The following is a 23303-nucleotide window of genomic DNA, read 5'->3' as shown; positions in this document are numbered from 1 at the left end:
TCAGTTATTCCGAATTAATCACAATTTCAATTAGAAAAACAAATGGAAGTTTTCATTCAAGGCTCTCGTTCACGCAGATTATCTTTGTCTTCAACACTGATTTGACTGAACAGGTAATAATTTATTGTTGTCGGAGATTGTAGTTGACCGAACCGCAAAATGAAAGCTAAACTTTTGCGAGAGTGCTTACTGGGGCCTAATAACTGAAAGGAGCGCTTAGGCTTAATCAGTAAACGAGTGCTTTCTTCTTCACATAATGTCGTGAAAAGTGTAGTTAACCGAACCGCAAAGTGAAAGTTAAGAGCGATACCTGGTTTAGTCAAGTTTTCATGTCCATTTTTAATTCGTTTGGGAAAACGGCGGAACGTTTTAGCTCACTTAAGGTGCTTGGATACGGTCGAGGTATAACGCGGTTACATGGTATTCATGGGGATTTTGAGTGCTTAGTATTTAAACTTGTGAATGGTAATCAGTGAAATCAACCAAGTCTAGTGTGCAGTTTAGACGTTCTGGAACTCACTTAGAGAGTCTGGCTGTTCTAGAACTCTAGACATTCTAGACATTCTAGAGCCCACAGAGGGTAACATATAACAATTGAGAATTCTAGAACTTATAACTCTAGAACTGCGAATTTGACTGACTTAGAACTGGAGCTAATAATTTATTGTTGTCGGAGATTGGATGACAAGAATTTCTGTCGCAATCGGAAATTCAGTGACCTGGATTTGTGAAAATCTTGTTCATCTTCATGCTTTAAAGAACGAGGTATAGTGTGGAGTGCAATGTTTCGTGATGTTGACTTTCGCCTCATGTCTTAAAGAACGACTAATGTTACATGTGTAGCGCGCTTGTATCGCCTCATGGCTTTAAGAACGACGTATATTTCACCTGTAGCGTGTGCTTGTTTCGCGTCACGGCTAAGAGATATTTTCTGTCACGCGCAAACTGACTTCCGAGAGTCCGATTGACTCTTGCCAGGAAGAGCTGTCTCCATCGGATCCGATCGAGTCTGTTTGCCAACTTGTTCAATCCCCCCTAGCTCCTGTTAACCCTCACTTCTGGTACCACTGATCAAGCGCCATGCACCCATTTCCGGTTCCGGTCGCGATCGGAGTCAATCCGCCTGCGAGTGAAGACAACCCGACTCAGGTCGAGTGTATTGGACATGTATGGAGGGTTGTCCAATACACCCATACTGAGTGGTACCACTGATCAAGCGCCATGCACCCATTTCCGGTTCCGGTCGCGATCGGAGTCAATCCGCCTGCGAGTGAAGACAACCCGACTCAGGTCGAGTGTATTGGACATGTATGGAGGAAGGGTTTATGATTTGGACCGTCAGAAGACGAAGTGGAGTTTTATCATCCTTGCAGTAACTGTCTGATAATAGTCAAATTGTAGTGCAACGCAGGTAAAAGCGTTACATTTATTTCAATGCATGAGATTGATAACGAACACACGTAAAGGAGGCGAAGAATAATTATACGTTTACGTATAAGTGGTTGTGTTATGACAATTGATGAGATAAGGGTAACCGCAAACCCTTTGCTAACCGCAGTAATATTGTATTTCGATACCGCATAAAAGCTATTGATGTAAATGCTTTGGATTCGATTGAATGATTAGTTGGACTACGAACGAGCGTAGTAGGTTTTGAAGTTGTAATCGAGTGAAATAAAACGTAATTAATCAGAAAGATACAGTCCTTTAATCGGGAACCAACGCCGGGAGATAATTTCCCGAGTGCACATTTTGCGTTCTAATATGGCGGTTTTTGTACCATGTGATCACTATACTGCAAGCAAATTAAAGGGCCCATTTCCTTACTCAGGGTTGCTGTCCAACCACTCGCACCGGATGCGCTTCTCCCTCCGTGTTTTTCAACCAACTTTTTCCACTGCAGGTACCAGCTGTATCTGGGAGATAACGGTGCGAGAGACTGGTATCTCATCTAGACGAGGAGACGAGCGTCATTCACTCACTCAATCACTCACTCACTCACTATCCTTTACGCTATCAGTTATCCACTGAACCGCGGGTCTGACATTGCATGGCCGTTTCCGACGCTTCTCTATAAACTGCGGCCGTTTGCGTTCCCTGAGATTAGTCCAGATAACTGGAGGTCCTCTCTCAAGACCTCCCACCAGCTTTTTCGCGGTCTCCCCCAGGTCCTGCGCCCGTCCATATCGAGGGAGCGGATCCTTCCAGTCCATGATTCGCTCCGCGTATAGAAAGAAGAGTGCTTCCATCACAATTTTCCGTTTCTTCGCCGCCTTCAGAAACCTGTTATTGAGCCAATGTCACACAAACAACTCAAACCATGCAAAAGGCGAATCGGAAAAGTTATTGAACCTCCTCCAGTCCACATGCACATCCAACAAGAACAGCGTCATTTTGCCACTTTATTCACACAGGTAGATCTCTGAGTGACCCCGCTCATTCAACTTGCTATTCATCAACATGGTCTAGTACTAGTTGTAGTGTGGCAATCATACGAAGTAATATATCCAAAGACATTTCATTTCCATCTCCGAGGAAGGCCAAGTCAAGTCCAAGTTCGTCCGCGGGCGACTCTGTCGCACCTTTCGTTAAGTCTTGATGATCGTCTGCCCACAAGAGAGGCCTTTTGGTGTGCTCATATATGCACCCTCAAATCTCATAAACTTAACAGAAGGTGCGAGTTTAATTCCAGGAATAGGATTCGTTACAATTAACACCATCTTGTTGCTATATTTTATTTGCTTTTTAGCGGGTGTTTTACAATTTTTTTATTATTACGTAATTCTTATGTAATCATATTTAAAACAAAAATTTCTTTAATTTGTTCTCTTTGTTATCTGTTGTTTTGTAACTTATTTAACTCATTTTCAATTCTCTTATATTTCTTAACAGCCACTTTCAAACACTATGGCCACCGTAACTTGTACGCCCGTTACGAATGTAGATACGCTTGAATTAACATAAATATTAGCATTTATATAATAACCAAATTAATGCGCGCGCTCTGATTGGTCAATCAGCTATGTTCTATTGTGCCAGTAAACTCATAGAAAAATCGCGCGTTTTCGGAATTATTATATAAAAGCAATAGACCACAAGTTTCTATGGTTTATAGGCTGATAAACCACTTGGGATGTTGGAAGAACACTCGAAGATTTCGTAAATCACTCGTCTGCGGCTCGTGATTTACGAATTCTTCTCGTGTTCTACCAACATCCCGCTTGGTTTATCAGCCTATAAACCATAGAAACTTGCGGTCTATACGATGATGGAACTCGAATGGGTATGATGAATTCTCTTGCAGTTATTTAGAAAGGTTTGGTCATGCAGAAGTTCTCAGTCGTGCGGAAAGCCCAAAAGCGAATGGCAATTTTGCCGTAACTTTGCATTTCATGGGCGTGCTTAGCGATTGGCTGACTACTCTTGCAAGTTAATTGCTTCCCGCGCTTGGAACTTGCTGCGTCTCCTTGGTTCGAATTCTGATTGGTTGGCGTGATTTAGTTGTGCTCATGTGCCGTGTTCTTTCATTGGCCTGATTAACAATTTAATCTTTGGTCTACGATAATTGTACAAAGCTTTCTCTGGTACGACAAATGAACCTGTCACGATTCGTCATAGTGCTGCGTTTTTTATTCAATGATTTGAAATTATGATAGACTCAGCACGCGGCTTGTGACATCTCATATATTGTCATTTTCTTATAGAAAATGGAGACTTTAAGGGATGCAACCTTGGCGGGATTTATGAGCAGGCATGGGGACAATGTGCGAAAATTGAGGCAACGGCTCCTGCTCTGGATAGACTGTTGAAAATGAAGCCGAACTTTGTTCCAGTTATTTAATCTTCTTCTTACGTAGGGAGAGATTTACTATTCAATGATTCGACTTTCAAACTATTTTCTTGCGATTAAAGCTATGAGTTCCCGCCAGCGGATTGTTGCAGAGGCCCCAGATACTTCACGGTCAAATTAGAATCAATAGGGACTGGGAAGCTTTTATACTTTGGAATACTTTAAAATTTTCGTCCACTTTGCCCGATTGTAGATAATTCGTCAAAAGGTATGACTCAAAATGATGAGCCCACTCGCCGACTGTCCTTAATTAATAATGAACATTCAGGAATCATGTTTCAAATATCGAAATCGTAATGACTCCGATCAACGTGTCGAATCGGTATAGCAGGAATGGGGATTTTTCAAGTTCTATAGTGCGGGAGAGATTACAGTGAGAGGGACCAGCATGCCGTCTAATATTGTTTCTTTCCTTTGGTGAATGGATAATATCGATCGATTGAATGCTTGTGATAGCAATTCTTATAAACTATATTCCGTACAGCTAAGACGGCAAATTTATTAAAATCCTCCATTTATCCTCTACACGTATAATTGTTATTATTACAATGCGGTACGAAAATGATTCGAACACACTTTTAAACCTAATGATACGTAACAAAAATAAACCACACCTCCATTTCAACACGCACCTACTGTAGTTCACTCTTTTTTATCATCGGGAAAGTCTAATCTTAGGGCTGAAGCTAAACGTTCTTATTTTATTCATTTCTTTACTTTTTTTGCGATTTGAGCTTGAAAACGTTCCTAACATGTTCTTAAAGTTCGACTACAAACAGAATTGTTCTTCAGTGTATCACGTAATAGGAAAGCCACATTGTCGACCAATCAGTTCAAATACCTGCCAAAGTATTTGAGTTAATTGTCCTGTTACCTTTATTTATACTACTCACAAAAACAAAAACAAAACAGATGGGCAAAATAAAGACGTTCTCTACTGAGGTATGTTCTTCTTAAAAATCTGGATAATCTCAGCCTGAACGGAAAAGTGTACATGTCGATCAAATCCGGTCTCAGGTTAAATCCGTTTTTACCTAGGTTAAATTACTGTTCCTCATTTTACCTAGGTCGTGATAGGCACTCTACCTAAAGCAGCTATCAACCCTCCAAAATAGATTGAAACACCTTTTCCTTCCCTCCATCTCTATATCTTACGCATCTCAAAATATCTAAATGTTTTTGTATCATCTTATCGGTTTCTGTATTCATACAATTATCCAATCAGTCTCAACATTACAACATAGTAAGGAAACAAAGAACTGTACTATGCACTTACCGGTACTCGAACTCGAACCCTCTAGGCCTCGGTTGTTCGAAAAGTGGATAGCGTTATGCATCTTTTGAACAACCGAAGCCATGCTGATCTGTAGCCCTCTGTCTTCACCACTACACTGCATCGACGAACATGCTCAACCCAACACAGTATGTTCTTTTTTGAAATAAGTCCATGAATATCCATGTGTCATAACAAAAAACTAATCCTGACCCTAATTTTTCTCTAGGCCTAATTTAGGCTCCACAGAAAGTTTCTTCAATTCATCTGAGTACGTATTCAACCTAGGTAGAATGAGGATCGCCTAATTTATTATTATTATTATTATTATTATTATTATTATTAGTAGTAGTAGTAGTAGTAGTAGTAGTAGTAGTAGTAGTAGTAGTAGTAGTAGTAGTAGTTTTGGTATTAACGGTATAAGTATTACTACTATCTGGAAGGGATTGGAAACAATAGCAAATCTGTCCTCCCAATTCTAATTGTCTTGATTTCTTAGTCTATGAAAACTGTTTTTATTTGCCTCTGACAGCCGTCCAGCCGCCAATCTGGTCTAAATTGATATCAGGAACATCAATGTTGCAATAGGCACATACACGGCATAAGGGATGATCGCCGCAGACGTTGGTGTTGTTCCTGTTGCTTCCGTTATGGCTGGAGAAGAAGTAAGGAAGTCACATGACTTGAGTGCTTCGGCATCTTTGACATAATCGTCACCTAGGAAACCCTTATAAGTCCGCTTCTCTTTTGCGATGGCAACCAGGGCAGTGGCGGAGTCCTTGAAGATCAAATTACCACTTGAATTGGAATACTTAGTGGAATTAAAAAGTTGGAACTTGCCCGGGTCTGTTTGCTTGATGCCATAATTTTCACTCATGCTTGTCAAAATGGTGACGATTTTGTCAACATCAGCATTTCCTTTTCTCGTGACCACCGCGTGTGCGGGGTTGAAACCAAGGTAACATTGCTCGTGCTGTCCAATCTCTGGTGACGAAAATATAAGACAAATTCAATTCAAAAGCGATTGCATCACTTCAAGTGAAGATACCAAGATGTTAAACTTAATTCAACTTCACCTTGACAAGAAGGTTGAACCTGAAACCAGTTTGGCCCTAAAATTTTGCATCATTTGGCTTTCAATAATCCATAGTACTCGGTTTGACGTGCGAATTTGTTGATCAATTCAAATGATATTTGTCCCAGTCAAGCCCCAGTTACGCAGACATGGGAAAATAATAGATTTTTTTCTTCAACAAGGAAAACTTTACTCATACAAGGAAATTAAGAGAAATTGTACCGATTCTAGTTGTTAATTTACATGCCACTGTTTAATCGGAAGTTACTCCGTGAGGCCTTACTCCCTTTTCAGTTTGGAGAAATAGGCCGGCTGATATTTAGCTCTATTATTGGAAAAAACAAATACCTTTCCTGCTGCCATCTTTGCAAAGGTATTGGTAATCACTCGCAGAGCGATAACCTCCCATAGCCACAACTTCTTTTACGGTTACATGCTTAACAAATGCTACATCACCCTTATCCTCCGCCATACACTTGAAGGAGCCATGGTACCCAGCGTACTTGTTTTCGCTCGTATCTCCGGAGCATTGGGTGTCCCCAGTTCCTGCGCAAAGTGCGCAAAGTTTTCCGGGAATCTCTCCTGTCGTATTGTATGTTTTAACACCTGTTAATAAAATTGAAAAATGAAATAGATCATTAACACCTTCAGATGGCGTACGTTGTTAAATCAAATTAGTTTCATTTTAACGTATAGGAGGCGGCTGACAACGTTACTTAGTTTTTTGTTTCCGAATGAAAGAACACAATTTGAATGTTTTCCTACGTTTTTGTTTGCTTTCACACATATTAAAGTGTCTACATGCATCAAGCAAGCGCTTGTTGTTTGTAACTGCTGACTAAATAAAATATATAATATTGAATAAAATCAACTTGAGCAGGGAAATAGAATACAGTATAAAGCTAATTACCAGGTACGCAGCTCTCGCTGAAAAAGTCGGCAGCCGATAGGAAATCATTCAGCTTGTTCCCGCACTTAACAGCTGGAATCAACTCCGTGCGAAGCATATAGCCAATGGGTACCCTCCAACCGGCTGTCCGTCGAGCTCCAGTGTGGCAAGACTTTTTTCCCTTCAGAGACGTTAAGTTAAACCCTTCGTTTGACTTTTTAACCACAGCAACTCCATAATATTTGACCCCGTACTTTCCATATTGTTCAGAGACAATGGGTATCAGGTCCTTTGTCTTCCCTGTATTAAAGACAGCATTAAAGATGAAGCGATGTCCAATTTGTTTGTTTTAGTGGGAGAAATCCCTGAATTACAGGTTTGGTAAGATGGAAGATATATATAAAAGCCATGTTTTTGAACCTCGGGTGTGGTCAAAGTGACTTTCGAAGCGAAAAACCATCAGTTAGAGGAGCAAACTAGGGGGGCCCAAACCCTTGAACTTTTGTTTACTTTCAGCGATGGTCTTTCGCTTAGAGAGTTTGAAAAGCAAAGAATATGTAATAGCGGTGTAAAGGTGATTCCCTAGAAATAGCTATTTAAGCCACCATGACAATAGGCCTTAATCCCACAGCGACCATGTTGATTGCAGAGGGATTGAGCATTTGTTTTGCACCACCGAAACTCTTTCCCAAACATTTCAACTCAAGGCTCGTGGTACGAAATCTATTGTCGATGGCCAATATGGCCGCCGCGCGAATAAGGCCCATTGTCGAGCAACCGCGCGATGTTGGACAAATTTAGCTCGGTTTTATGTGATCCATAACCTTCATTAGGAGATCGTAGAAAGCGAGTTCTTGCCGCGTGAAGTAAGAACATCAGTGACACATTCGAATCAAGGTTTGCGCATTGCGACGACTTCATTCTTAGCACTTCACGAACGGGTACATGGAAAGGATATCCAAGGCTTATGTAGCAGCTCTTGCAACGTATAATGTGATTGGCTCGCTACTCAAGCAGAATTGAAACCGCAATGACTTAGACTTCAAAACAATAGAAGCTGCTTACAATACCAAACAATGGCAGGTTACTAGAGCTGCTGCACTGCTGAAATCCATTGAGCCTTAATCAGACGGCGGTCATGTCGAGTCTCGAGGGATTGAAAACTTTTGTTTTTGCGCATGCACCGAAACTCGTTCCCAACACATTTCAACTCAAGGCTCGTGGTGCGAAATCTATTGTCTATGGCCAATATGGCCGCCGCGCGAATAAGGCCCATTGTCGAGCAACCGCGATGTTGGACAAATTTAGCTCGATTTTATAAATGTAATCCATGATATGACGCACAGCCTGGTGTCGTGCAATGGTTAGATTTTACTGATTTCTTTTACTACACCATGAAGACACCATTGTCAGCAAAGGAATGAAATAAAATATGGGGGCCACCGTACTCGGTCAGGGGAAGATAGCCATTCTTTGACGGAGTAAGCTTGGCGTCAACAAAAATCCGCCATTTTATCAACGTGAGCGAGCTAATGTGCGCGCCAATGACACAAGAAATTATGCCCATTGGAGTTGCGCAGTGTAACGCCAGAGAATCACCTTCGGCCACGGCACCGACAATGCTACAAAGCAAGAATATTATTCGTTTGAAAAACGAAGAACAAGAATTTTCGTGCATATCTTTGCTGCACTCCGCTCACAAAACAAGAATGTGAAATCACCGAATTTTAGGTTTCGACGACAACGTAAGCATAACAATGGCCGTGTTTTCACCAGCGGTTTTTAAGGTCGCTTAGCAAGTGACAACCGGAAATCGCGTGAAAACAGTTGCTTTTCCAACTTGCTTAAAGTTAGAAGGAAGGGTTACGTTTTTGAAAACGCTGGCCGTGTAGCACTTAGATTACAGCAGATTTATCAATTAGAGGGTAATGTGAAGTGCTAGTTTTCTATCAATCATCAAACCATTTGAGCGTTAGCCCTACTAATGCAAATGAGCCCACAATCCCTTCGGGTTAGGATTAGGGTTAGGGTTAGCCTAACCGTTGAAGTCGTGATTTTTTCAGGCTTCTCAACGCAATTGCAAAAATTGCGTTCATTAGCTTCACTTGATTTCACATCCGCAGTTCAATATATGATCCATTTCATATATGATTTCATCAATGTGGGATTTGCTGTGATCATAAAAAGGGGACTTTTGTCCGGTTGTGAATTCTATTGTGAATGAAAGGAATAATTTTATTAAAATTGCAGCCCATTTTTTATGAAGGATACGTTAACAGTGAGTATCGCCTCAATGACCTCAAAGCTTGGAAATGTGGTTGCTAGAGCGCGCTGCGCGCTATAGTAACATAGAGATATTCCAGTACACTGTGGGGTGAAAAAAAGGGAACGAGAAGAGATAAATTAGAACTTGAAGCGCTGAGGGCGTCCTACCTGCGTCGTACACTCTGCCACCATCCAAGGTTATGAGATCAGCTTCATTGTTTTTTATTTTAGTGGCACAATCATCAGCGGATATTCCAACAACGCACAGAGCGGTCACCTCCATACTTGCATTTTTTGCGGTTTCCTTGACGTATTTCACGAAGTCATCGCATTTGTTTTTTTCTAAACTCGATTTGACACACCATTTGAAGCTTATTTGAGCTAAAAAAAAAAATCAGTAAAATCAGTTTAATAAAAAATAAAGTAATGTCATAAGCTCAGAGGACGATAAACGTTTTAAAGTGGAAAATGCCTGGATCCGTTCAACCGAACTTCATCACCATCGTCATCCACAAGGCAAATGATTAATGTGAGGAGGCAACATCATACTAAATTTGCTGTTTTTAGGTCAAAAGTGGGTAACAATCTAAATTGGTACTTAAGCTCACACGTACAACATTTCTGACAACCCACTGAGAAGATACGAAATGTTTTTACGCCGCAAAGAGCTATTCGTAATTATTTTTTAGCGACTTTCTGAAGACACCGTCTCCAAACTTGAAAAAACTGGCCACTTTTTTCAAGTTTCAATCCATTCCCATCCTCTCCATCCTTGGCTTCAAACAAGAAAGAATAGCTTCAGTGCGCTTTAATGGTTATCGGCAACAGAACCAACGCATTCACCCTGCTAGCAGATCCTTTCTTTTGCTTGCTCGATTTTGGCGTTCTCGAGAAAGGCTCTGCATGAATCGAGTAAGATCTTTATTGAATATGCGCTGCATGTTGCCAGGATACAGTCTCGAACCCAAACCTACTATGCCAGATCTCGCCGCCATCTTGGTTTTTCATAGTACATCGGGCTCAATTATAACCATCGGTTTTGTCAAAAAACGGACGCTCGCACTGGAAAAACCGGTCTGACGAGAGAAAACAAGATAGACTAGTCCAGAAGTTCGGGCTGCGGCGGCTTCAAAGAGTTGACGCGATTCGGGCAGAGCCTACTTTTCTCCTCCTCAGTAAAGAAAAAGACAAAAGGAGGCTCTGCTCGCAGGGTGTAAAGCATGATCTTTCGGTCTTCATTGATGCAAAGATAACTTTTAATGTTCTGAGGTATAACTGAAATAGCGTGACTGTCACAATGACCCTTCAAGAAAGGTTATATAATGTTCATTTATGGAAAATATATGGGGCTCTAAGTACAGGGAACTATTTCATTCCTTAAGGCATAATTCCGGAGGGAGAAAACGAAATTTGTAGTCACATTTTGGATTTTCAAGGCAGTGGAGGGACCCCAAGATGTTTTGAAACCTTCTTCTCACTCAGAGAGTCGTAGGTGTCTTAAATTAACGAGATCATGAGAATCACAATGTACCAAGGTTTTCTGAGAAACCATCCACCAATGTCAACACCTTTAGTTCAGAAGTATAAGTGGATTTCTGCGGATCCAATTTACTCAGTTTCACAAAAATGTCCACTGTCATTTTAGCCTTGTTTACCGTTCAACTGGGATATCGCAAATAATAAGGTTAAAAAACGTCAAAATCCAAAGAAACTTTCTTGGTAGTTTTTTGTGAATGCCTTTATTATAATCGCCTAACTTTGGGCGAAAAACTAAGCACATGCAAGCAAGCCTCGAAAAATATTTACTTGTCTGTTGCTTTCTTCCTTTCTTTTTGTTTCGTCCAAGAGGTCGAAACTTCGCTGAATTCAGAAAGTTGATCAATATCTTCAATTAAAGACGTTCGCCCCCATTGCTACTGCGCATTTTTTCACGCATGTCACGCACACGTCATGCACCGCAGACCACGAAGGTAAACACGATGATAAAGCCGCAAACATTTTGCTTAAGAATGGAACGTGAAAGCGTGTGGCATCATGGGATAGCTGTGGACCCAGGTCTTCTCGGAAATGTCGCGCAATGACGTGTCATTGCGAATATTTTACTCTCTTAAATGCTCGGTGATCCCCATTTTTCTTTCCGTAGATCACTTCCTTTCCTGATTTTGCCCGTTTCAAAAAAAAACAAAAAAAATTTGTAAGTGAGAAGTCACAAATATTTCGCTTTTTATGTACTCGTGCGACCGACGTTTTCTTTCTTAGACTAGTATGTATCGTTTTTCAAGGTCTATTTCACCACAGAAAGAGACATCAGCTGCAAAAGTTTATTTAGTTTCAACATTGAATTGAGTACGTTTACCTGATCTAAATTTCACTAATGTACCTTTTTTATTGCTGACAGTTGTAAGCTTAGATTGTCTTAAAATAATGCAAGTTTCTAAAAGCTCACCTCATGATCTCGAAAAGCAGCTCTGCGCCCCCCCTTTTTTTGCCTTTTTGGCAAATTAGATCATTACCTTTCTGCGTGGCAAGTTAAAAAAAATCTGTTCGTGGGAACATTTTGGGAGCGAACGTCTTTAAGGCCTTTTGCCAAAAACAATGCGCATTCACAAAAAACAAAGTATCCTATGACCGACCAACACACTCTGAGATCACCTTATCTGGATTAGCAAAATGGCAAGCAAAACGAAAGTGGATTATGTTTTCCATGGATCAATCAGGTTCAATTAGTACACACAACTTCCTTTTGCAAGAGACCAGAAAATCTAATATCTGTCTCTGACAGAAGTTCAGCATTTAAAACTGAAAAGCTCACCCAGTTTATTCTTCTAACTCATTGCTAAACCTTTGTTTCATTTTGCAAGCTCAGTAAACTAAACATACCATAGACACGTCTGTAAAAAAATCGAAGGTTTGTCACTGTTGCATTCGAATTACGCCCTGCATGTTTTTAACTTAAGTATACAGTTAAAACTGTTTTATCTTGTTATAATAAGCAGGTAGTGTCAGTATGGAGAAGGTCTTTTAAAGTGCATCTCTGAAACTATGAAGCTCCAGAGAGGACTTGCACTTAATCAGCATGCGTCGTACCGTTGCGGAAACGTGCGGAAGTGCTTGATAACTGAACGACGACTCAAAGTGCAGGTAAAACAGGAATCTAGCTCTTTATCAATTATCTAAATGATGATCCTCGTTAAATTGCTGATTGGCCACGGTCAATACAAGAAAGGAAGTGAACATGGCGGAAGGATATCAAAGGAAACGAACCCAAAGCAAACTGATTGATGTACGCACATGCGGAGCAAAGGTGCAAAAGAGGCGAAAGACCGTGCCACTTTTCTTACCTGATTGGGCAAACTGTATGAAAACCAATGTCAGAAAAGCGAGCAGAATCTTAGCCATTGCGACTTCGGACGTGATCAAGATCAGAATGCAGACAGCGCCCAGATGTGATTGGAAAAATATCAGTCTGGACCAATGCCAGTAAAGCTGATTGGTGCTGAAACGAGGTCGTCACAGTTAGAAAATATTTTTATCGTGACGTGGGGGTTGCTTTGACGACGACACTGTCGTACTCCCCGAATTACACCTCCATTCTTCAGCGAGTCTTTCCCGACCGTGCTTTTTTGAAAACATTTTGTAGCCTCTGTCGTAACGCCGCGAAACGGTACGCACAATTTGCGTTTAAAGGATCAAATTCACTAGTTTTGTGACACCCTCTCATCTTACATTAATCTATTTTCTGGCCCTTACACTCGTTTAAGAGATCATGTAGATTTTCATGCTTCGGGGAAATTCCGGCTTTTCTCCGGTATTTTCCACATTATTTCTCCATTTCAGTTAGTTTTCGCTTCACCTGTTATGGTCATAAGGGTTATTCATATACATTATTTCTGTTATTCCAATTTTTTTTGCATTCATTTACTTAACTTTTGCTCAGCATTTCGTGATTTATATATCTTTGTTTACCGTGAATGGATGGATGTCACCCATTCTGTAAGATCAGCAGCGGCAATCGATGAACGTTTTGTGAGTACATTGGAACCCGTTACCTCTTTGACTTACAGGATTAATCAGAATGTAAATTCACCTCTCATTTTCAATACAATGTCAGGTAGACAGTATTGAGAATAAAGTATTTTATCAGCCTTAGGGTATGCTGTTGATATAACACCAAATTTTCATGAGCAGCCAACGAAGAAACCTAAGGAAGTAGTTAGGAGAATACGACCACCTGATACAGATTTGATCGTATTTTTAACCTATTTGTCCGAAAAGAAGACGAGAGACTTGAAGAGACTAACCACAGTGGAATGCAGCGGAGACAAGCAGGGATAATAGCTTTAACCTGTTGTCAGTGTTCACGAGAAACAATATGTAATAAACCATTAATTTGTATGACTTGTTTTCGTCAATATAGGCGCCGCCCTTGTCTCCCTCGCAGCCGTTTTTTGGATGTCACGCAACGTTTCCCCAAAAGTTGCGTGACATCCAAAAAGACTAGCGCCGCCCCATTTGGGAAAATCGGACAAGCAGTGATTTAGCTTCCAGTATCGTTCGCTATTGAAAGCGGCTAATAGTTATTCAAGTTCGTTCATTCGTCAGTTCAGTTTTCGTTGTCGATCGAGTTCAGAATAAGTTCAACTTTAAGCATTTTCACAACAAGGATCATAAGAATTTTTTTCGTTTTATTTGTTAGTATATAGTTTCGCTCTTCAAGGTTTTTGATTAGTTTCACAATGTTTCAATTAAGTCTAGAAATAAATCAGGGCTTAAGTTTAATATTAAAAATGGAAAATATACTGCAAAGGTTGGTCAAGACAACGTGAACAATATAATATAATATTATAATATAATATAATATTTCGGATAAATGCTTGTTACCAGATCTTTATATTTACCGGAAATGACATAAAAAGGCTACGTGATGTGTAAAATTAATAAAAACGGAAATGCATAAAGAAGAGGAAAGAGAAAAATACATGATAACAAGATAAAAGAAACAAACGAAAATTAAAAGGTAGCTAAACTAAATTACATTTCATCTCTTCTGTTAAGGCCTGCAGGCTCCAGTGTTTTTCCTATGTGTATGAGGAATGCCTCACGAGCCTTTCTGATGGAGTCACGGCTAGTGTGCAATGAGGATCATGTGATCCTCCGCGTGTCCACTGGTCAGGAAGTGTCGTGAAACCGCAGTGGGGGTATAACCACAAAAGGGGTTTATAATACATCAAAAGACCGCTGAACATAGGCGACCTATTAATTTTCTTTAGTTTCTTTTATCCTGTTATCATGTATTATTCTCTTTCCTCTTTTTTATGCATTTCCGTTTTTATTAAGTTTTTTTTATGTCATTTCCGGTAAATATAAAGATCTGGTAACAAGCATTTATCCATTCAATAAACCTGAAGAAGGCTGGTGTTGGCCAGCCGAAATATTGCAACAACGCCTATGTTCACGTTGTCTTGACCAACCTTTGCAGTATATTTTCCATTTTAAAGTTTTTTTGGTGTGGTCACGATCTATTTTGATCGAACGTAGAGCAAGTCTTGATCGTACACGGTTTTTGCAGTGGTTTATTAAAGTGGTACTATGATCAAATTTTTACCCCTCGATTTTTTGAGTGTATCACATAGAATTCCATGAAAAAATGGAAAAATCACGCTTCTTCTGAATTATTACATAAAAGCAATAGACCACAAGTTTCTATGGTTTATAGGCATGACAAAATACGTGGGACGAATGACTATAATATAGCGGGCCTTCTGTATTCTATAGGTGGTTTGCAATCACTCTGAGGATACACAGATAAAAATGATGTAATGTACAATCGCTGGTGGACGAAAAAAAGAAGCTCATGACAGATCTTTTGTTTTCGTCCACCAACATGGCAGCGATGACGTAACGTGAAAGCCACCGAAAATTTGAAATTTTGATGCAGAATCTTCTTGCAAGTTTTTCGTGTCGTTTATGTGAACTAAACGCGTGAGACTGTTTGAATCTTGCAAGCAACTACTTCAAAAAGCCAATAAGATTTATTTTATTTTTTAGAATTTTACGCATGTTTGGATAAAATTTTCATATTTTACCGTATAGTTAAGCTTTGGAATGATTTACCATTAAATTTAAGGAAATCTGACTCTATAAGTAATTTTAAGCATGACCTTAAATCGATCTTGTTCCATTCCGATCAATTTCTATAGCCATCTTTTTTTTATATTTGTATTTAGATTTTGATTTATGTCTTAGATAACCTCTTTTTATTAGGGATTAGACTCCTGTTTAGAGGCTCTCCTAGTTTTTTGTATTAATGTACTTGAACTGAAACTATAAAAGATATTAGGGAAGGTTTTTTTTAGGGGGGGGAGGGAGGGGGTGGGCCGGGGTATTTTAGAACTTTTTCGCGAAAAAAGTGTTAGCCCTCCCACTTCCTGGAATGGATTAATGCATGACCCTTCAAAAATACCCAAACAAAAACATCTGACCCTCCCCCATCCCCCTCAACCTATCCAAGACAAAAAAAACCTGAAGTGGAAATAACAAACTGGAAGTGTTACTCATATAACCGCGTTCACCTGCGCACAAAGTAGTTAATTGCGTGGTGTGTGATTGTAAGGTGAAAACTTGAAAATGGGCAAGGATGTACGAGGAATAGAAAGAGGGAAATGTGCTTGTGGTGAATGCGAGGATTTCATGACGTCTGATGGAGCAACTTGTGGCTATTGTGGCTGTTTGCCGACTCGCCATTCTAAAAAGGATGCCTGCCACTCCTCTGACTCAGTTGATGGCACATCGGCTGCGGGAACAAGTGAAAGCACAAGTCCAGAGAAATGGAAGGATGAAGACCTAGGGTGGTTCCCGAACCCAAAGGGCGAATATAGTGATGTAGTAGATCGAGTTGTCGGTTCAAGTTCGAGTAGCTTAAGTGACGAATCCTCACCGGAGACTGATTTTATACCAGAACCCCGTACGGAAACATCAAAATATGGGCGAAAGCGGGCACGGGTCGAGAGAGACAATTATGTCAGTTGGGAGAAGATAGTTTATTGATAAGTAAATTTTTCAACAGCTGTAAAATAATTTACATTAATTTCGACTGGTAGCTTTGCTTGTATAGACAAAATAGAAGCGAAATGGAGTAATTTTTTCCTTGCCAAAAAAAACTATTACCCTCCCCGGGTTGAGAATAAAACAGGTTTGACCCTCCCCAATTTGTAAAAACATTTCTAAGGACCCTCCCCTCCGAGGCCCCGGCCCACCCACCCCCCCCCCCCCATTTAAAAACGTACCTTCTACCGCTGCTTGACTGAAGACACAGGAAACATGACATTTGCCAGTCACCTAACTGTGTTTCAGTTAACGGGAAGTGCAAATGACCTTTATCCAGGAAAGAATTTTAAAATTAAGCTACTTTACGATGATGGAACTTGAGTTGGTATGATGAATTCTCTTGCAGTTATTTAGAAAGGTTTGGTCACACAGAAGTTCTCAGTCGTGCGGAAAGCCCAAACGCGAATGGCAATTTTGCCGTAACTTTGCATTTCATGGGCGTGCTTAGCGATTGGCTGACTACTCAAGCCATTTAATTGTTTCCCGTGCAGCTTGGAACTTGTTGCATCTCCTTGGTTTGAATTCTGATTGGTTGGCGTGATTTGTTTCGGGCTCATGTGCCGTGTTCTTTCATTGGCCTGATTAACAATTTAATATTTGGTCTACGATAATTGTACAAAGCCTTCCCTGGTACGACAAATGAACCTGTCACGATTCGTCATCGTGCTGCATTTTTTATTGAATGATTTGAAATTATGATAGACTCAGCACGCGGCTTGTGATATCTCATATATCGTCATTTTCTTATAGAAGATGGAGACTTTAAGGGATGTAACCTTGGCGGGATTTATGAGCAGGCATGGGGACAATGTGCGAAAATTGAGGCAACGGCTCCTGCTCTGGATAGACTGTTGAAAATGAAGCCGAATTTGTTCCAGTTATTTAATCTTCCTCTTACCTAGGGAGAGATTTACTATTCAATGATTCGACTTTCAAACTATTTTCTTGCGATTAAAGCTATGAGTTCCCGCCAGCGGATTGTTGCAGAGGCCCCCAGATACTTCACGGTCAAATTAGAATCAGTAGGGACTGGGAAGTATTTATACTTTGGAATACTTTAAAATTTTCGTCCACCTTGCCCGCTTGTAGATAAATCGTCAAAAGGTATGACTCAAAATGATGAGCTCACTCACCGACTGTCCTTAATTAATAATGAACATTCAGGAATCATGTTTCAAATATTGAAATCGTAATGACTCCGATCAACGTGTCGAATCGGTATAGCAGGAATAGGGATTTTTCAAGTTCTATAGTGCGGGAGAGATTACAATGAGACGGACCAGCGTGGTCTAATATTGTTTCTTTCCTTTGGTGAATGGATACTGTCGATCGATTACTTGTGAAAGCAATTCTTATAAACTATATTCCGTACAGTTAAGACGGCAAATTAATTAAAATCCTTCATTTATCCTCTACACATATTGTTATTATTACCATGCGGTACGAAAATGATTCGAACACACTTTTAAACCTAATGATACGTAACAAAAATAAACCACACCTCCACTTCAACACGCACCTACTGTAGTTCACTCTTTTTTATCATCGGGAAAGTCTAATTTTAGGGCTGAAGCTAAACGTTCTTATTTTATTCATTTCTTTACTTTTTTTGCGATTTGAGCTTGAAAACGTTCCTAACATGTTCTTAAAGTTCCACTACAATGAACAGAATTGTTCTTCAGTGTATCACGTAGTAGGAAAGCCACAGTGTCAATCAGTTCAAATACCTGACAAAGTATTTGGGTTAATTGTCCTGTTACCTTTATTTATACTACTCACAAAAACAAAAACAAAACAGATGGGCAAAATAAAGACGTTCTCTACTGAGGTATGTTCTTCTTAAAATTTTGGATAATCTCAGCCTGAACGGAAAAGTGTACATGTCGATCAAATCCGGTCTCAGGTTAAATCCGTTTTTACCTAGGTTAAATTAGTGATCCTCATTTTACCTAGGTCGAATAGGCATTCTACCTAAAGCAGCTATGAACCCTCCAAAATAGATTGAAACACCTTTCCCTTCCCTCCATCTCTATATCTTACGCATCTCAAAACATCTAAATGTTTTTGTATCATCTTATCGGTTTCTGTATTCATACAATTATCCAATCAGTCTCAACAATACAACATAGTAAGGAAACAAAGAACTGTACTATGCACTTACCGATACTCGAACTTGAACCCTCTAGGCCTCGGTTGTTCAAAAAGTGAAGAGCGTTATGCATCTTTTGAACAACCGAAGCCATACTGATCTGTAGCCCTCTGTCTTCACCACTACACTACATCGACGAACATGCTCAACCCAACACAGTACGTTCTTTTCATTATTTACTTTTCTGTAATAAGTCCATTAATATCCATGTGTCATAACCAAAACTAATCCTGACCCTAATTTTTCTCTAGGCTTAATTTAGGCTCCACAGAAAGTTTCTTCAATTCATCTGAGTACGTATTCAAGCTCGGTAGAATGAGGATCGCCTAATTTATTATTATTATTATTATTATTATTATTATTATTATTATTATTATTAGTAGTAGTAGTAGTAGTAGTAGTAGTAGTAGTAGTAGTAGTAGTAGTAGTAGTAGTAGTAGTAGTAGTAGTAGTAGTAGTGGTAGTAGTATTAGTATTGGTATTAACGGTATAAGTATTACTACTATTTGGAAGGGATTGGAAACAAAAGCAATTCTGTCCTCGCAATTCTAATTGTCTTGATTTCTTAGTCTATGAAAACTATTTTTATTTGCATCTGACAGCCGTCCAGCCGACAATCTGGTCTAAAATGAAATCAGGAACATCAACGTTGTAATAGGCACATACACGGCATAAGGGATGATCGCCGCAGACGTTGTTGTTGTTGCTGTAGTTGTTGGAGGGACACATGAATTGAGAGCTTTGGCATTTTTGACGAAATCGTCACCTAGGAAATCCTCATAAGTCCGATTCTCTTTTGCGATGGCAACCAGGGCAATGGCGGAGTCCTTGAAGATCAAATTACCACTTGAACTGGAATAGTTCTTGGAATTAAAAAGTTGGAACTTGCCCGGGTTTGTTTGCTTGTTGCCATATTTTTCACTCATCTCTTGCAATATTTTGACTATATTGTCAACGTCAGCATTTCCTTTTCTCGTGACCACCGCGTGTGCGGGGATGAAACCAAGGTAGCATTGCTCGTGCTGTCCAATCTCTGGTGACGAAAATGTAAGACAAATTCAATTCAAAAGCGATTGCATCACTTCTAGTGAAGATACCAAGATGTTAAACTTAATTCAACTTCCCCTTGGCAAGACGGTTGAACCTGAAACCAGTTTGGCCCTAAAATTTTGCATCATTTGGCATTCAATAATCCATAGTACTCGGTTTGCCGTGCGAATTTGTTGATCAATTCAAATGATATTTGTCCCAGTCAAGCCCCAGTTACGCAGACATGGGAAAATAATAGATTTTTTTCTTCAACAAGGAAAACTTTACTCATACAAGGAAATTAAGAGAAATTGTACCGATTCTAGTTGTTAATTTACATGCCACTGTTTAATCGGAAGTTACTCCCTGAGGCCTTACTCCCTTTTCAGTTTGGAGAAATAGGCCGGCTGATATTTAGCTCTATTATTGGAAAAAAAAATACCTTTCCTGCTGCCATCTTTACAAAGGTATTGGTAATCACTTGCATTGCCATAACCTCCCATAGCCACAACTTCTTCTACCGTGTTATGCTTAACAAATGCTACATCACCCGTATCGTTCGCCATACACTTGAAGGAGCCATGGTGTCCAGCGTACTTGTTTTCGCTCGTATCTCCGGAGCATTGGGTGTTCCCAGTTCCCGCGCAAAGTGCGCAAAGTTTTCCGGGAATCTCTCCTGTCGTATTGTATGTTTTAACACCTGTTAATAAAATTGAAAAATGAAATAGATCATTAACACCTTCAGATGGCGTACGTTGTTAAATTAAATTAGTTTCATTTTAACGTATAGGGGGCGGCTGACAACGTTACTTAGTTTTTTGTTTCCGAATGAAAGAACACAATTTGAATGTTTTCCTACGTTTTTGTTTGCTGTCATACATATTAAAGTAGTGTCTATATGCATCAAGCAAGCGCTTGATGTTTGTAACTGCTGACTAAATAAAATAAAATTATATAATATTGGATAAAATCAACTTGAGCAGGGAAATAGAATACAGTATAAAATTAATTACCAGGTACGCAGCTCTCGCTGAAAAAGTCGGCAGCCGATAGGAAATCACTCAGGTTAACGTTGTTCCCGCACTGAACAGCTGGAATCCACTTCAGGCGAAGCATATAGCCAATGGGTACCCTCCAACCGGCTGTCCGTCGAGCTCCAGTGTGGCAAGACTTTTTTCCCTTCAGAGACATTAAGTTAAACCCTTCGTTTGACTTTTTAACCACAGCAACTCCATAATATTTGACCTCGTATTCTTCAGAGACAATGGGTATCAGGTCCTTTGTCTTCCCTGTATTAAAGACAGTATTAAAGATGAAGCGATGTCCAATTTGTTTGTTTTAGTGGGAGAAATCCCTGAATTACAGGTTTGGTAAGATGGAAGATATATATAAAAGCTATGTTTTTGAACCTCGGGTGTGGTCAAAGTGACTTTCGAAGCGAAAAACCATCAGTTAGAGATGCAAACTAGGGGGGCCCAAACCCTTGAACTTTTGTTTACTTTCAGCGATGGTCTTTCGCTTAGAGAGTTTGAAAAGCAAAGAATATGTAATAGCGGTGTAAAGGTGATTCCCTAGAAATAGCTATTTAAGCCACCATGACAATAAGCCTTAATCACACAGCGGCCATGTTGATTGCAGAGGGATTGAGCATTTGTTTTGCACCACCGAAACTCTTTCCCAAACATTTCAACTCAAGGCTCGTGGTACGAAATCTGTTGTCGATGGCCAATATGGCCGCCGCGCGAATAAGGCCCATTGTCGAGCAACCGCGCGATGTTGGACAAATTTAGCTCGGTTTTATGTAATCCATAACCTTCATTAGGAGATCGTAGAAAGCGAGTTCTTGCCGCGTGAAGTAAGAACATCAGTGACACATTCGAATCAAGGTTTGCGCATTGCGACGACTTCATTCTTAGCACTTCACGAACGGGTACATGGAAAGGATATCCAAGGCTTATGTAGCAGCTCTTGCAACGTATAATGTGATTGGCTCGCTACTCAAGCAGAATTGAAACCGCAATGACTTAGACTTCAAAACAATAGAAGCTGCTTACAATACCAAACAATTGCAGGTTACTAGAGCTGCTGCACTGCTGAAATCCATTGAGCCTTAATCAGACGGCGGTCATGTCGAGTCTCGAGGGATTGAAAACTTTTGTTTTTGCGCATGCACCGAAACTCGTTCCCAAAACATTTCAACTCAAGGCTCGTGGTACGAAATCTATTGTCTATGGCCAATATGGCCGCCGCGCGAATAAGGCCCATTGTCGAGCAACCGCGATGTTGGACAAATTTAGCTCGATTTTATAAATGTAATCCATGATATGACGCACAGCCTGGTGTCGTGCAATGGTTAGATTTTACTGATTTCTTTTACTACACCATGAAGACACCATTGTCAGCAAAGGAATGAAATAAAATATGGGGGCCACCGTACTCGGTCTGGGGAAGATAGCCATTCTTTGACGGAGTAAGCTTGGCGTCAACAAAAATCCGCCATTTTATCAACGTGAGCGAGCTAATGTGCGCGCCAATGACACAAGAAATTATGCCCATTGGAGTTGCGCAGTGTAACGCCAGAGAATCACCTTCGGCCACGGCACCGACAATGCTACAAAGCAAGAATATTATTCGTTTGAAAAACGAAGAACAAGAATTTTCGTGCATATCTTTGCTGCACTCCGCTCACAAAACAAGAATGTGAAATCACCGAATTTTAGGTTTCGACGACAACGTAAGCATAACAATGGCCGTGTTTTCACCAGCGGTTTTTAAGGTCGCTTAGCAAGTGACAACCGGAAATCGCGTGAAAACAGTTGCTTTTCCAACTTGCTTAAGGTTAGAAGGAAGGGTTACGTTTTTGAAAACGCTGGCCGTGTAGCACTTAGATTACAGCAGACTTATCAATTAGAGGGTAATGTGAAGTGCTAGTTTTCTATCAATCATCAAACCATTTGAGCGTTAGCCCTACTAATGCAAATGAGCCCACAATCCCTTCGGGTTAGGATTAGGGTTAGGGTTAGCCTAACCGTTGAAGTCGTGAATTTTTCAGGCTTCTCAACGCAATTGCAAAAATTGCGTTCATTAGCTTCACTTGATTTCACATCCGCAGTTCAATATATGATCCATTTCATATATGATTTCATCAATGTGGGATTTGCTGTGATCATAAAAAGGGGACTTTTGTCCAGATGTGAATTCTATTGTGAATGAAAAGAATGATTTTATTAAAATTGCAGCCCATTTTTTATAAAGCATACGTTAACAGTGAGTATCACCTCAATGACCTCAAAGGTTGGAAATGTGGTTGCTAGAGCTGGCTGCGCGCTATAGTAACATAGAGGTATTCCAGTACACTGTGGGGTGATAAAAAGGGAACGAGAAGAGATAAATTAGAACTTGAAGCGCCGAGGACGTCCTACCTGCGTCGTACACTTTGCCACCATCCAAGGTTATGAGATCAGCTTCTCTGTTATTTATCTTAGCGACACAATCATCAGTGGATGTTCCATTAACGCACAGAGGGGTCACCTCTATATCTTTATTTCGTACGATTTCCTTGACGTATTTCACGAAGTCATCGCATTTGGTTTTTTCTAAACTCGATTTGACACACCATTTGAAGCTTATTTGAGCTAAAAAAAAAACATCAGTAAAATTTGAATA

General features: G+C 40.1%; 2 protein-coding genes and 1 long non-coding RNA gene across 3 annotated transcripts in view; 1 reads left to right on the top strand and 2 right to left on the bottom strand.

The window, feature by feature from the left end:
- The first annotated feature begins 1832 nt into the window (after positions 1-1832).
- LOC138019067 (uncharacterized) lies at positions 1833-5468 on the top strand. The gene is made up of 2 exons (XR_011126101.1): positions 1833-2414; positions 3705-5468. It is a non-coding gene; the product is annotated as an uncharacterized lncRNA (long non-coding RNA).
- Positions 4332-12846, bottom strand: LOC138019059 (melanotransferrin-like). The gene is made up of 5 exons (XM_068865717.1): positions 12694-12846; positions 9521-9733; positions 7109-7387; positions 6547-6804; positions 4332-6107 (listed from the first exon to the last, which is right to left on the bottom strand). The coding sequence occupies exons 1-5, from the start codon at positions 12749-12751 to the stop codon at positions 5677-5679; spliced, it is 1239 nt and encodes a 412-aa protein (XP_068721818.1). The 5' UTR covers positions 12752-12846; the 3' UTR covers positions 4332-5676.
- Positions 12847-17850: 5004 nt separating this feature from the next.
- LOC138021084 (melanotransferrin-like) overlaps positions 17851-23303 on the bottom strand; it is a 6300-nt gene continuing 847 nt past the window's right edge. The window contains exons 2-5 of the mRNA XM_068867955.1: positions 23060-23272; positions 20651-20926; positions 20080-20337; positions 17851-19641 (exon numbers count right to left, since the gene is read on the bottom strand). Of these exons, the coding sequence (XP_068724056.1) occupies positions 19232-19641; positions 20080-20337; positions 20651-20926; positions 23060-23272 (1157 nt within the window). The 3' untranslated portion in view covers positions 17851-19231. The remainder of the gene's footprint in view (positions 19642-20079; positions 20338-20650; positions 20927-23059; positions 23273-23303) is intronic.

This window comes from Montipora capricornis, chromosome 10, assembly GCF_036669925.1.
Source record: "Montipora capricornis isolate CH-2021 chromosome 10, ASM3666992v2, whole genome shotgun sequence".
Classification (NCBI taxonomy): domain Eukaryota; kingdom Metazoa; phylum Cnidaria; class Anthozoa; order Scleractinia; family Acroporidae; genus Montipora; species Montipora capricornis.
This window is presented reverse-complemented; position numbering and strand designations above follow the sequence as displayed.